Source organism: Hyla sarda, chromosome 7 (assembly GCF_029499605.1).
Source record: "Hyla sarda isolate aHylSar1 chromosome 7, aHylSar1.hap1, whole genome shotgun sequence".
In the NCBI taxonomy this organism is placed as follows: Eukaryota; Metazoa; Chordata; class Amphibia; order Anura; family Hylidae; genus Hyla; species Hyla sarda.
Genome location: NC_079195.1, coordinates 186,179,531 through 186,194,179, shown reverse-complemented (window position 1 = coordinate 186,194,179; position 14,649 = coordinate 186,179,531). Strand labels below are relative to the sequence as shown.

The following is a 14,649-nucleotide window of genomic DNA, read 5'->3' as shown; positions in this document are numbered from 1 at the left end:
AAAGTTCATTATTTTCCATAATGTAATGATAAAAATTAAACTTTCATATATTTTAGATTCATTGCACACCAACTGAAATATTTCAGGTCTTTTATTGTTTTAATACTGATGATTTTGGCATACAGCTCATGAAAACCCAAAATTCCCATCTCAAAAAATTAGCATATCATGAAAAGGTTCTCTAAACGAGCTATTAACCTAATCATCTGAATCAACTAATTAACTCTAAACATCTGCAAAAGATTCCTGAGGCTTTTAAAAACTCCCAACCTGGTTCATTACTCAAAACCGCAATCATGGGTAAGACTGCCGACCTGACTGCTGTCCAGAAGGCCATCATTGACCCCTCAGGCAAGAGGGTAAGACACAGAAAGAAATTTCTGAACAAATAGGCTGTTCCCAGAGTGCTGTATCAAGGCACCTCATTGGGAAGTCTGTGGGAAGGAAAAAATTTGGCAGAAAACGCTCCACAACGAGAAGAGGTGACCGGACCCTGAGGAAGATTGTGGAGAAGGACCGATTCCAGACCTTGGGGGACCTGGGGAGTAGAAACATCCAGAGCCACCGTGCACAGTCGTGTGCAGGAAATTGGCTACAGGTGCCGCATTCCCCAGGTCAAGCCACTTTTGAACCAGAAACAGCGGCAGAAGCGCCCGACCTGGGCTACAGAGAAGCAGCACTGGACTGTTGCTCCTTGGTCCAAAGTACTTTTTTCGGATGAAAGCAAATTTTGCATGTCATTCGGAAATCAAGGTGCCAGAGTCTGGAGGAAGACTGGGGAGAAGGAAATGCCAAAATGCCTGAAGTCCAGTGTCAAGTACCCACAGTCAGTGATGGTCTGGGGTGCCATGTCAGCTGCTGGTGTTGGTCCACTGTGTTTTATCAAGGGCAGGGTCAATGCAGCTAGCTATCAGGAGATTTTGGAGCACTTCATGCTTCCATCTGCTGAAAAGCTTTATGGAGATGAAGATTTCATTTTTCAGCACGACCTGGCACCTGCTCACAGTGCCAAAACCACTGGTAAATGGTTTACTGACCATGGTATTACAGTGCTCAATTGGCCTGCCAACTCTCCTGACCTAAACCCCATAGAGAATCTGTGGGATATTGTGAAGAGAAAGTTGAGAGACGCAAGACCCAACACTCTGGATGAGCTTAAGGCCGCTATCGAAGCATCCTGGGCCTCCAGAACACCTCGGCAATGCCACAGGCTGATCGCCTCCATGCCACGCCGCATTGAAGCAGTCATTTCTGCAAAAGGATTCCCGACCAAGTATTGAGTGCATAACTCAACATAATTATTTGAAGGTTGACTTTTTTTGCATTAAAAACACTTTTCTTGTATTGGTCGGATGAAATATGCTAATTTTTTGAGATAGGAAGTTTGGGTTTTCATGAGCTGTATGCCAAAATCATCAGTATTGAAACAATAAAAGACCTGAAATATTTCAGTTGGTGTGCAATGAATCTAAAATATATGAAAGTTTAATTTTTATCATTACATTATGGAAAATAATGAACTTTAGCACAATATGCAAATTGTGAGAAGAACCTGTATGTGGGGGAAAAAAATTGCGCTACACTGAAAGCTCCCAAGATCGGAGTGGATTCCGTAATTCTTTAAAGGAGTACTCCAGTGAAATGTGTTTTCTTTTCCTTTGTACTCGGGCCGCAAAAAGTAAAATAACAAACTTTTGTCTTTCGGTCTCGCTCTTCTTCCGCATCTTGGAGCCCGATATGTCACACTGCGGTCAGTAAGTTTTTTCTGCAGCCACTAAAGCCAGAACCGTCTCTTAACTTCTGGACAAAAAAATATTTGAGATTGTAAAATATTCAAGAAGGGTAAATATTTTTTATTTTTTTTTCCTTCTCCACAAAGCTTTTTCAGGGGATGCACTTTGACAGCCTGGATGCCTCGGATCCATTCTGCGTAAAAATTTTTGGGGAAGTCAGAGCTGTCTGAATGTACGTGTTCTATGGCGTTGCAAGAATGCAAAAAGGAATACTGGGGACTGTGATACCCCTCTTGGTTCCCTTCTGTGCCTTATTGCAATCTATCCAAAAATGGAAAGACCTGTGGTCTCCAAACTGTAGACCTTCAGCTGTTGCAAAACTACAACTCCCAGCATGCTCGGACAGCCAACGGCTGTCCGTGCATGCTGGGAGTTGTAGTTTTGCAACAGCTGGAGGTCCACAGTTTATAGAACATGCAGATGAATAAGTCTTCTCTTTTTCCCCCTCATTCATTTCCCCTTTTAAAGGGGTATTCCAGTAAAAAAAAATCCCATATCAACTAGCTCTAGAAAGCTAAAGTAATTTGTAAATTACTTCTATTAAAAAAATCTTAATCCTTCCAGTACTTAGCTGCTGAAGTTGAGTTATTTTCTGTCTAACAGTGCTCTCTGCTGACACCTCTGTCTGTCTCAGGAATTGTCCAGAGTAGGAGCAAATCCCCATAGCAAACCTCTCCTGCTCTGGACAGTTCCTGAGACAGACAGACAGGTGTCACTGTGGTCAGGCTGCGTTCACATGGCCGTCTAGACCCGTCCCATTGTTCTCCAGTCAAAAAAAAAAAAAATGGACAGTAACTGATACAAAAAGATGTTTGTGTCTGTTATTTTTCAGTTAATAAACAAAAAAATTTATTTTTTTTTTGTTCTGAGCATGCTCAGAAGTAAAAACGGATTGAAAAAAACTATGCAAATGGACGACATTAAGGGCTTATCCGTTTTTCATAGACTTCAATGTTAAATTTACTGTATCCATTTTTCTTTCGTTTTTTTAGACGGAAGAAAAAAAATACAGCATGCGCCGTTTTTTCTGCCATCAAAAAAAATGGAAATTCGTGCAGACGGGTGCAAACGGATGTAAACGGATTGTAAAAAAAAATCCCATTGACATGAATGGGATATTTTTAAAACCGTTTTTAATCTGTTTACAGCCTGCAAGAACGGAACCGAAACTGGGATTAAAAAAAACAAAAAAAAACGGGGACAGACGGCCGTGTGAACGCACCCCCAGACAGAAAAGAAAAACTCAACTTCAGCAGCTGATAAGTACTGGAAGGATCAAGATATTTTAATAGTACTTTACAATTCTGTTTAAGTTTCTGGAGCCAGTTAATATGAAAAAAAAATTATTATATATATATATAATTTTTTATTTTTTTTTTTTTTTTTTTTTTTTACTGGAGTACCCCTTTAAATGCTGGTGGCCTTAGGCCTGTGGCAGTGGCTTTGTCTGTGCCAGCTGTTGCATGCCTGTCGCATGGGTGTATCAGAGCAACAGCTGTGCCGAAGCCATACGCCGGTCCGGCATCGAGCGGACGCACATACAGCTTGCTTCTCCGCCGTGCCAACCCAGCTGCTGTCTGTTTCTCTCGGAAGTGTGGGCTTTAGTATGTCTTACTGGAAAACATACAAGTCCTGCAGTGCCTGCGAGATTTACTGAACGGGCTGGAAAGTCACGTCTGCGGTCTTCAAGCACCTGCCCTTATAAAAGAAGATCCTCCGTGCTAATGGGGCCTTTTATACTCTAGAGCAGAGGAATATAGATCTAGAGCAGTGTTTCCCAAACACTGGCAATAAATAAAGGGGGTTGTCAAAGCTGTCAAAACTAATCCCTGTAGTGCAGTATTATTTGTATTGTACTCGGCCCACGGTTTGGCAACCCGAGTCATGTGGCCAAAGATTGCCGTGTCCCATTGCACTGATCGGGCTAATTTGCAGCTTAGGTAAACTGAATGGGGTCACTGTGTGACCTCTTTTACTTACCAATGCTGCAGGGCATCATGGAAATCTTTGGCACGTGACCCATGTAGCCATAGCCTAGTGTTTTCCAATAAGGGTGCCTCCAGCTGTTGCAAAACTACAACCCCCCAGCATGCCCGGACAACCAAAGGCCATTCAGATATGCTGTGTGTTGTAGTTTTACAACAGCTGGAGGCACATTGGTTGGGAAACACTCCCCTGGAGAGTGTGTGTGTGTGTGTGTGCGTGCGCGTGCGTGCGCCATAGGGAACTATAAGCTCTATTGGTGGAAGGAGCTATAGAGCAAAGAAAGCAAAGTCCAGCGCAGTCGCAAAGCAATGCGTGTAGTTTATTCAGCAATCGGCCGACATGGAGAACAGGTGACGCGTTTCGGCCACAGTAAGCAGCCTTAGTCGTATGGTTGATTTCTGTTGAGGATTTTAATACTTGTGTTGCAGCCGTGGATTTTATATTAAATACATAACTTTTTTTAAATATAGATTTAGTGTTTTACGTCAACCATGTTTCGGGAGTCTCTGCTAGCTGTCTGTGAATGAATGTCGTTTACATGCAGAGGTTGCTTGAGAACTTGTCCGTGCTAGTGCTTTGACCCTATGTCATCAGGAAAAGATCTAGATAGGATGGTGATTTTAGTGTTTTTGTAGTGTGTTTTTTTTTTTTTAATGCTTTTAGATTGGTGAACTCAAATGTCTCCCAACAAGTTCACCAATCACGACAACCACAAAAGACATGTTGAAATCAACAATAATAATCAACAAGAACAAACAGTGTGAACATATCCTTAGTGTAGTTACTGATATTGTGTTTTTTTTTGTTTTGCTTTTGTTTTATATTTATTTTGTTAACCTCTTTAGCTATTGGTGGCAAGCAGAGGTCTTGAAAACTGTTATAGGTATAGACTGCTAAAGAAAAGCTCTGCAACTGTTTAAAATATTTAAAGGGGTACTCCGTGAATTTATTATAAATGTTGTTTTTTTTGTGTGTTTTTTTTAAATCAACTGGTACCAGAAAGTTAAGCAGATTTCTAAATGACTTCTATTAAAAAAAATCTTAATCCTTCCAGTACTTGTCAGCTGCTGTATGCTCCACAGGAAGTTCTTTTCATTTTGAATTTCTTTTGTCTTGTCCACAGTGCTCTCTGCTGACACCTCTGTCCATGTCAGGAACTGTCCAGAGTTGGAGCAAATCCCCATAGCAAATCTCTCCTGTTCTGGACAAGTTCCTGACATGGACAGAGGTGTCAGCAGAGAGCACTGTGGTCAGACAGAAAAGGATATAAAAAATAAAAGCACTTCCTCTGGAACATACAGCAGCTGACAAGTACTGGAAGGATTAAGATTTTTAAATAGAAGTAACTTACAAATCTGTTTAACTTTCTGGCACCAGTTCATTTAAAAAACAAAAAAAATGTTTTTTTAGTGGAGTACCCCTTTAATTTTAGACTGTAAATAATAATAGAGCCAGGATCACCTGAACTAGAGTGCCTCCAGCTGTTGCAAAACTACAACTCCCAGCATGCCCGGACAGCCGTTGGCTGTCCGGGCATGCTGGGAGTTGTAGTTTTGCAACAGCTGGAGGCCCACTACTACTATAAGAAATGCTTAAGACATTTTTCCATCACATTTCCCGTCCACACTCCCTTTAACCAGAGCAACTGGTGCAGCGAGCCCAGTGTTTGTAACCAGACTCCATCCTCCTCCATCTGTCTCGCCCATCCCCACCCAGCTCTCCAGATTCCTGCGCTGTGCCAGTGTGTTCATACTTGCAGAGTGGGTACAGAAAGCAGCACCTATGTCACGCTGTTAGCTGCCACTTTCGTCTGTCGGTCATGATTCTTGGCCCGGTCCCGGTCTCTCCTGGTATCTTGGATGGGAAGGGGCACATGATCAGCGCCGCATTTTGGGAAAAGGCCATCCGGCAAAATAAGTTGCATACGTCGGGTAAGCTTTGGAGTATTTTTTGCTTTTTGACTTTCAAGCTTTGTGTGGGATGTTTTGGGTGGTGGTTAGTGACTTTTTTTAATTTTTATTTTTTTTAAGCTTTAGGGATGAAACTTCTAAACTACCATATAGTCTACAGTACACATGCAGAAGATTAACTACAGTGTTGTACTATATTAGGTGTTGTTTTCTTTAGGACAGCCATTGTGTAATCTAATAGAAAAATATAAAAAATAATAAAGTAATATTATTATTATTTTTTTCTCTAGGGCGGCCATTGTGTAATATAATATTACTTTATTATTTTTATATTTATTATTATTAGATTACACAATGGCCGCCCTAGAGAAAACATAATAATAATGTTACTTTATTATTTGGAAATGAATAAGTTGTGAGCCGCGGGCGCAGGACATCTGTTCGGAGAACGGAAGCTGTCACTAGAGAAGAGCGAAGTTACAGTAAATTAGATTCGTCACGAACTTCTCAGCTCGGCGGTTGCTGACTTTTCCTGCATAAATTAGTTCAGCTTTCCAGTGCTCCGGTGGGCTGGAAAAGGTGGATACAGTCCTAGGAAAGAGTCTCCTAGGACTGTATCCACCTTTTCCAGCCCACCGGAGCACCGGAAAGCTGAACTAATTTATGCAGGAAAAGTCATCAACCGCCGAGCCGAGAAGTTTGTGACAAATCGAATTTACTGTAAGTTCGCTCATCTCTAGCGGAAGTTCTGCAGCGCCCCATGGGTTGATACATTTGATTTCCATTCATAATCTTTGTGTGATTTTGTTGTCAGCACATTCTGCTATGTAAAGACGAAAGTATTTCATACGATTAGTTCATTCATTCACATCTAGGATGTGTTATCTTAGTGTTCCCTTTTATATTTTTTGAGCAGTGTGTGTGTATGTGTGTGTGTGTGTATATATCTATATATTTTATAAGTGATGAAGCAAATTATATTGAAACCAAACATAAAATGACACTATTTCAAAACTTTGAAATAGCGCAATGGAAACTAAAGTCCAAAACCCACCCACCAAGTCTGAAAATGGTTAAAAAATATATATACTGCTGTCTGTCCAATAAAAAACAATTATAGCAATAGGAAGACCATTTCTCTGTATTGTGAGCTAACAAACACACAGAACATCTTATATATATATATATATATATATATATATATATATATATATATATATATATATATTTATTGCAGGTCTTCCTTCACGTTGGGTCACAACATAGTCTTCTAGGTGGAAAGTGATGTCCGACAATATGGAGCTCTCTCTAAATTGTAATGCAGACCATGGGGGAGAGAGAAAGATGCAAAAAAACAAAATTGTCTGATTTTTCCCGTAACAACCAATCATAGCTCAGCTTTTTTTCCACCGCAGCTTAAAGATATGAAAGCTGAGTGATGATTGGTTGCTATAGGCAAATTAGACAGTTCTAAATCTCACATTTTTTATTTACCAAACCCCCCCCCCCCCCCCCCAACACTCTTCCAATGACTAAATAAGGCTCTATTTACACTGGTATAATACATTTTGACCCAGAGCCATGACAGGTCCATTTTCTAATAGATCCTAAAATATTCAGATTGGATTCACAGACCTCTAATAAGGATTTGTCTAGATTCCTAGAATGTCTGACAACAGACTATTCTATTCTTGCTGTCAGAAATACTGATAGAAGAGACACTGAGTATGTTAAAAGCAAGAACATAATATTATTATAATTATTATTAATAATATCATCATAAGATTACAGAGCTTCTGATCAGAAGTTCTGCGGCCCACTGTCTTTCGGCGCTTGCGGGGGAGGTGACAGCTTCCATTCTCCGAACAGAAGTCCTGCGCACGCCGCTCACATTTCCAACGCCGCAGCTCACAATTCATTCATTTCCAACGCCGCGGCACACAAGAGGAGAATGAGAGCAGCGCCTGTGGGTAACACGATTAGTCCCCCGATGTGGGGATAGCACGCTGCGGTGGGGTGGGGAGGAAAAGCAGAGCAGCGCCCTCGGGTCATATATGATTAGTTCCCCAGCGCACTGTGGCTGATAATTCATTCAAGGGGGGGTTAGGGCGAAATGAGGGGGAAAAAAATACCGTCAAATACCGTGGAACCGCCATAAGTTTGAAAAATATCGGGATACACATTTTTCGTCATACCGCCCAGCACTAGACACATGCACATTTGTGGCCTGCTGGAGGTCATTTTGCAGGGCTCTGGCAGTGCTTCTCCTACTCCTCCTTGCACATAGGCGGAGGTAGCTGTCCTGCTGCTGGGTTGTTGCCCTCCTACGGCCTCCTCCACGTCTCCTGATGTACCGGCCTGTCTCCTGGTAGCGCCTCCATGCTCTGGACACTACACTGACAGACACAGCAAACCTTTTTGCCAAAGCTCGCATTGATGTGCCATCCTGGATGAGCTGCACTACCTGAGCCACTTGTGTGGGTTGTAGACTCCGCCTCATGCTACCACTTGATTGAAAGCACTGCCAGCATTCAAAGGTGACCAAAACATCAGCCAGGAAGCATAGGAACTGAGAAGTGGTCTGTGGTCACCACCTGCAGAACCACTCCTTTATTGGGGGTGTCTTGCTAATTGCCTATAATTTCCACCTGTTGTCTGTTCCATTTGCACAACATCATGTGAAATTGATTGTCAATCAGTGTTGCTTCCTGAGTGGACAGTGTGATTTCACAGAAGTGTCATTGACTTGGAGTTACATTGTGTTGTTTAAGTGTTCCCTATAGTTTTTTGAGTAATATATATTTTCCCTGAAACTGTACACTGTACACTGTATACTGACCGATGTGCAGGATTTGCCATAAGTGTCCAATAGATTCAGGTCTATTGGAGAAACAAATAACAGTTGTGGCTGCCGTTGCTCCCGCTGATATTAATGGGGTAGCAACACAAGCTATGCCAGTGTTTCCCAACCAGGGTGCCTCCAGCTGTTTCAAAACTACAACTCCCAGCATGCCCGGACAGCCAAAGGCTGTCCGGGCATGCTGAATGTTGTAGTTTTGCAACAGCTGGAGGCACCCTGGTTAGGAAACCCTAAGCTATGCTGTTCCCGTAAATCCTAAATTACAGAAACAGTCGCTCGTGGTACTGCACCATTTACGCAACTTCCAATAAACTCTATGGGATTTATGTTAACTGCTTTAAAACAGCCCGTCTAATGGCTGGGTGGGGGGGGGGGGGGCCTGAACGTGAAATGGGTGCATGTTCCAAAGATGGGACCCACATCTATAAAACATTTATGACATATCCTGTGGATTACACCATAAGTACCCAGATGGGAATCCCCAACAGATTGGGTCTGGGGTAGAATAAACCAGAATTGGTAGGCCGGGGGTTAGGCAACAGCTGGAGGCACCCTGGTTGAAAAACACTAGGTTAGAATCAGACCTGTAAGAATTACCTAAGCTAAATGTGATTGTATATTCCAGGACAACTCAGTTACATTTTCTTAGTTTTATTAGTTCTCTATTTTTATTTTACTATATATATATATATATATATATATATATATAATCATCGGTAGTTGCAGTATCTTGCAGTGTGTGTGTGTGTATATATATATATATATTTAAATCTTTTAAATATGGCAGTAATATATATTTATATATATATATATATATATATATATATATATATATATTTTTTTTTTTTTTTAATTTAAATATGGCAGTAATATATATTTACATTATTTTTGTGTTTTGTTTTTTTGTTTGACAAAAAAAAAAATTTGGATCTGGACTTATACCAAAAACTGTCTCCAGTGTCCTATGAGTGCGTGCCATGGTTATATGCAGCTTTGCCCTCCTGTAACAGATCCGCCATGTCCCATGTATTGAGTCGGTGTAAACTATTTTAGTTGTCCAGAATGCCCATAAACGATGCCTGTATTCATGGAATGGTCTGGCTGGGTGAAATGGTGTAGGTCCTGGGTATTTTAGGCGATGACACGCGTCCCGTCTATACCGGGCACATGATGCGGGTGATGTCATGCTGGACATAGCCGCTGTCTGGTGGTCAGCGGAGGAGCCTGGAAACCTGCGCTCTTGTTTTCTGTCTTTCGATGACATTTATTTTTACCATGGTGTCTGACTCCAGGCTTCTCCTACGTCTGGCTCTACTCACAAAAACATTGCTGCCCCCTTTTTAGCATCCAGACTGCTGGACTTGGGTTTGCATTAGGGAATTCCCCGAATTACAGACCTATAAAGTCACAAGGGGCTGGAGACCACACATGGCCTGGGGTCACCCCACCTAGAACGCCCTCTGGGGGCAACAATTAGGTCAGAGCTATACCTATATGGATGAAAGTGACCGGTCTTCAAAGAACATGGTCTGATAGATCAAACACTGGATTGGGAGCCTAAAGCTTTCATGTTTTACAGGCAATATGTCATTGAAGATGGCTTTTGTTCTTTTTATGCCTTCTGGTTAATGAAAGACTAAAAATTATGAAATGCAAATAAACATTACAATAATATCCTCTACTTAACACAGCTCTGATCCCAAACGTCTGATTTGTGGCCTGTCTAAATGCTTCTGTGTCCTAGAGGCATCGGCCATGTCTAGGATGTGACCCATATTGTATGTTTGGTAACCTGATTTATTCCATTGTTTAGCTGCAAGCTACAGGGCAGCGTTTACCAATCAGGGTGCCTCCAGCTGTTGCAAAACTACAACTCCCAGCATGCCCAGAAAGCCAACGGCAATTTTGCAACAGCTGGAGCCACTCTAGTTCAGGTGATCCTGGCTCTGTATGGCACAATTATCATTTACAGCCTAATATTAAAGGGGTACTCCACTGAAAAACGTTTTGGTGCCAGAAAGTTAAACAGATTTATAAATGACTTCTATTTACAAATCTTAAAGGGGTACTCCGGTGAAAACCTTTTTTCTTTTAAATCATCTGGTGGCAGAAAGTTAAACATATTTGTAAATTACTTCTAGTAAAAAATCTTAATCCTTCCAGTACTTATTAGCTGCTGAATGCTACAGTGGAAATTCCTTTCTTTTTGGAACACTAATGACATCACGAGCACAGTGCTCTCTGCTGACATCTCTGTCCATTTTAGCAGATGTATGCTAAGGCAGCATGGTGGCTCAGTGGTTAGCACTGCTGCCTTGCAGTGCTGGGGACTTGGGTTCAAATCCCACTAAGGACAACAATAAATAAAGCGTTATTATTATTATAATAACGTCAGCAGAGAGAACTGTGGTTGTGATGTCATCAGAGAGCATTCCAAAAAGAATTTCCTCTGTAGTATTCAGCAGCTAATAAGTACAGGAAGAATTAAGATTTTTTAATAGAAGTAATTTACAAATATGCTCCACAGGAAGTTCTTTTCTTTTTGAATTTCCTTTCTGTCTGACTACAGTGCTCTCTGCTGATACCTCTGTCCATGTCAGGAACTGGACAGTTCCTAAAATGAACAGAGGTGTCAGCAGAGAGCACTGTGGTCAGACAGAAAGGAAATTCAAAAAGAAAAGAACTTCCTGTGGAGCATACAGCAGCTGATAATTACTGGGCGGGTAAAGATTTTTTAATAGAAGTAATTTACAAATATGTTTAACTTTCTGGCACCAGTTGATTTAAAAAAAAAAAAAAAAGTTTTTCAGTGGAGTACCCCTTTAATATTTGGCTGTAATGATAATTGTGCCATACAGAGCAAGGATCACCTGAACTAGAATGGCTCCAGCTGTTGCAAAACTACAATTCTCTGCATGCCCGGACAGCCAATCTATTGTCAGTATTAGTTGCTTCATAAGCCATACTTTATAATTTCCTTTCCCATGGCATATCTGCAGTATATACCTAGGTATGGGTGTTTGTGCTGAACCTAAAACACTTTCACAAGGCCCCCCCCCCCCCCCCCCCTAACATGTTTTGTCACTAAGTGTGACTTCCTCAGAGGTTATGGGGCAATGATACTGTGAGAGAGCACTGTGGTCAGAAAGAAAGGAAATTCAAAAAGAAAAGAACTTCCTCTGTAGTATACAGCAGCTGATAAGTACTGGAAGGTTAAAGATTTTTAAATAGAAGTAATTACAAGTCTGTATAACTTTCTGTCACGCCGATGTAAATTATTATTTTTTTTTTTCCATCGATGTATCCCTTTTAAAGATGCGACTTAAATATTTTATCATTTTTGTCCTTCCTATGCAGGGCCGGCTTCCTTATTAATATTGTCTATATATTTAGTCCAGTATAAAAAAAACATACAAGCTGTGCAAGGTATTCAGCTCTCATCCGTGTCCTGCAGCGGACCGTACCACTTTGCAAATATGAAAGAAGAAACCAATGTCCCAGCGTTGCTCCTGTAAAAGTATGCTTCTTTATTGGCTTATAACATGAAAACCACAGGTATACAGAGACCAGGTAGACACAGGTGATGCATTTCAGCCCTTCATAGGGCCTTAGTCAGTCATACTTTGAAGGGCTGAAACGCGTCACTGGTGTCTACCTGGTCTCTGTATACCTGTGGTTTTCATGTTATAAGCCAATAAAGAAGCATTCTTTTACGGGAGCAACGCTGGACATTGGTTTCTTCTAGTATAAAAAAACATATAGGGGTTGGGTCACAGAGGGTACAACCACCAACTTGTAGCACCATTCCCAGACATTTTTAGTGTCATAGCCCACACTTTTCACTTCCATTTTTTTTTTTTCTTATTGTAATGTATAATGTAAATGAAAGAACTAGTCTATAGTAAAAGGGAAGGGGACTGATTGACGGCTTGGTCAGTGACTAGGAGACAACCTTCCTCTTTCTGCTGATGTTGGGAATAGATTACAAGACTTGCAGAATGTCTTGAAAATAGATTTATTTTTCTCTTTCTAGAGTTAACTTAATATAAACCTGATCTCTTATCTTGTATTGATTGGACATTTGCATTAGGCACTTTCCACATTCTTGAGTGACTAGGAGTGTTCTGTTGACTTAGTGCTGCTCCTTATTGTGGTTTGAGTAATACCACTATGCATTGAGATACTAAGGTGAATGACAGCCGATCTTATCTTGAGATCTTCAGCTTCTCTTTCCTCTTTCTAGAAGCATTGCACCGTCCTTATGGCAGCGACTCTGAACCTCAAGCACTCAATGACGCCATCCGCTGGAGCTCCAAGGAGAACTTGCTGGGAGCCACAGAGAGCGACCCCAATCTCTTCCTTGCTCTCTATGATTTTGTGGCCAGTGGAGACAACACCCTGAGCATCACCAAAGGTTTGATTCTTTGTCCTTTTGCATTCGTCCAGACCAGTATACAGGCAATGGGGTTCAAAGATTGCCTCTAAAACAACAAAAAATATTATTATAGTTATTTTTTTATTTATAATCGCAGGAGAGAAGCTACGGGTGTTGTGCTATAACCAGAATGGAGAATGGTGTGAGGTGCTGTCTAAGAACGGCCAGGGCTGGGTGCCCAGCAATTACATCACCCCTGTCAACAGCCTGGAGAAACACTCCTGGTACCATGGCCCTGTGTCTAGGAGTGCAGCAGAATATCTTCTTAGCAGTCTTATTAATGGCAGCTTTCTGGTGCGAGAGAGCGAGAGCAGCCCAGGTCAGCTCTCAATTTCCCTGCGTTACGAGGGTCGAGTCTACCACTACCGCATAAACACTGCCTCTGATGGCAAGGTGAGGCCGGCATGGTTATTTATTCACAGGGTTTAATGTGTGCAAGTCCTTGTATGTTTGGGCACATTGACGATCAGCCTTTTGTCTTCCAGGTCTACGTCACAGCGGAGAGCCGTTTCAACACACTGGCTGAACTGGTCCACCATCACTCTACCGTGGCAGACGGCCTTGTTACTATTTTACACTACCCTGCACCTAAGTGCAACAAACCCACAGTTTATGGAGTGTCCCCCATTCACGATAAGTGGGAGATGGAACGCACAGACATCACCATGAAGCACAAGCTGGGAGGGGGGCAATATGGAGAGGTTTATGTCGGAGTCTGGAAAAAATATAGCCTCACAGTAGCTGTAAAAACACTAAAGGTAAGGGTAACTGTAGCTTTAAAAAAAAAGCTTAACTATTAGGCCCCTTTCACACTATAAAATTCGTTAAAAGATCCGTTATAAACGTTTATTACAAAATCCCATTCAAGTCCATGGGATTTTTTGATTATCCGTTATGACCCGTTATAGACCGTCATGAATAACGGACGTTAGTTGTGACGGAAGAAAAAACGGCACATGCACTGATTTTTCTTCCGTCACAAGAAACTGGTAAATTAACGGCCGTTATTTTTACCATTTGAAGTCTATGGCAAACGGATGAGCCTTTATGTCATCCGTTTGCACCTGGTTTATAATATCCGTTATTACTTCTGAGCATGCTCAGAAGAGGTGACATCAGCAGACTCCTGCAGTGCTGAGGGACTACTACTACTCCCATGTCCCAGGCAACATTAGTGTTTGTACTACAGCCACAATCATGGAACAGACTGTTCCATGATGGTGGTTGTAGTACAGGGGCTGAGGGATTGATCGCACTGGGTCTCACTTCTGAGACCCGATGCGATTAGAAGTTATTAAACAGGAGCAGGTGGCACGCTGCGCTCCCCTGTGATGTACAATGTATTTACTTTCATTTTTAAATTTCCCACCAGGAGCCCTGAATGGCTGGTACGGAGGAGCCAACCAAATTGAAGCGCTGTGGTGGGGAAAGATATATAGAATCGCTGGGGGGGGGGTATATATCTGGCCCCCACAGCGCTACTACATATCTTGATCCCCGCAGTGCATTTATATATGTCCCCCCTGCAGCATATTTATATATGTTCCCCTCCGCAGCGCAGTTATATATGTTCCCCCCCCCCCCCCCCCCCGCAGCGCTATCATAAGCCCACAGCAGCGCTATGAATGAAAAGTATTGTACAGCAGCGCATCTGGCCGGCGTGAT

The 14,649-nt window shown here is 41.8% G+C and overlaps 2 protein-coding genes across 3 annotated transcripts in view; one reads left to right on the top strand and one right to left on the bottom strand.

The window, feature by feature from the left end:
* The window catches only part of ABL2 (ABL proto-oncogene 2, non-receptor tyrosine kinase), a 75,567-nt gene that overhangs the window by 46,324 nt on the left and 14,594 nt on the right, over positions 1–14,649 (top strand). The window contains exons 2-4 of one of the 2 annotated variants that reach the window (XM_056531827.1): positions 12,793–12,963; positions 13,082–13,377; positions 13,470–13,742. In XM_056531827.1, coding sequence (XP_056387802.1) covers positions 12,793–12,963; positions 13,082–13,377; positions 13,470–13,742 — 740 coding nt within the window. Of the gene's footprint in view, positions 1–12,792; positions 12,964–13,081; positions 13,378–13,454; positions 13,743–14,649 lie in introns of both variants that reach the window. The other variant, XM_056531826.1, reaches the window with a different exon arrangement.
* TOR3A (torsin family 3 member A) overlaps positions 12,908–14,649 on the bottom strand; it is a 56,173-nt gene continuing 54,431 nt past the window's right edge. Inside the window, exon 6 of the mRNA XM_056531829.1 lies at positions 12,908–13,030. Within this exon, the coding sequence (XP_056387804.1) occupies positions 12,917–13,030 (114 nt within the window). The 3' untranslated portion in view covers positions 12,908–12,916. The remainder of the gene's footprint in view (positions 13,031–14,649) is intronic.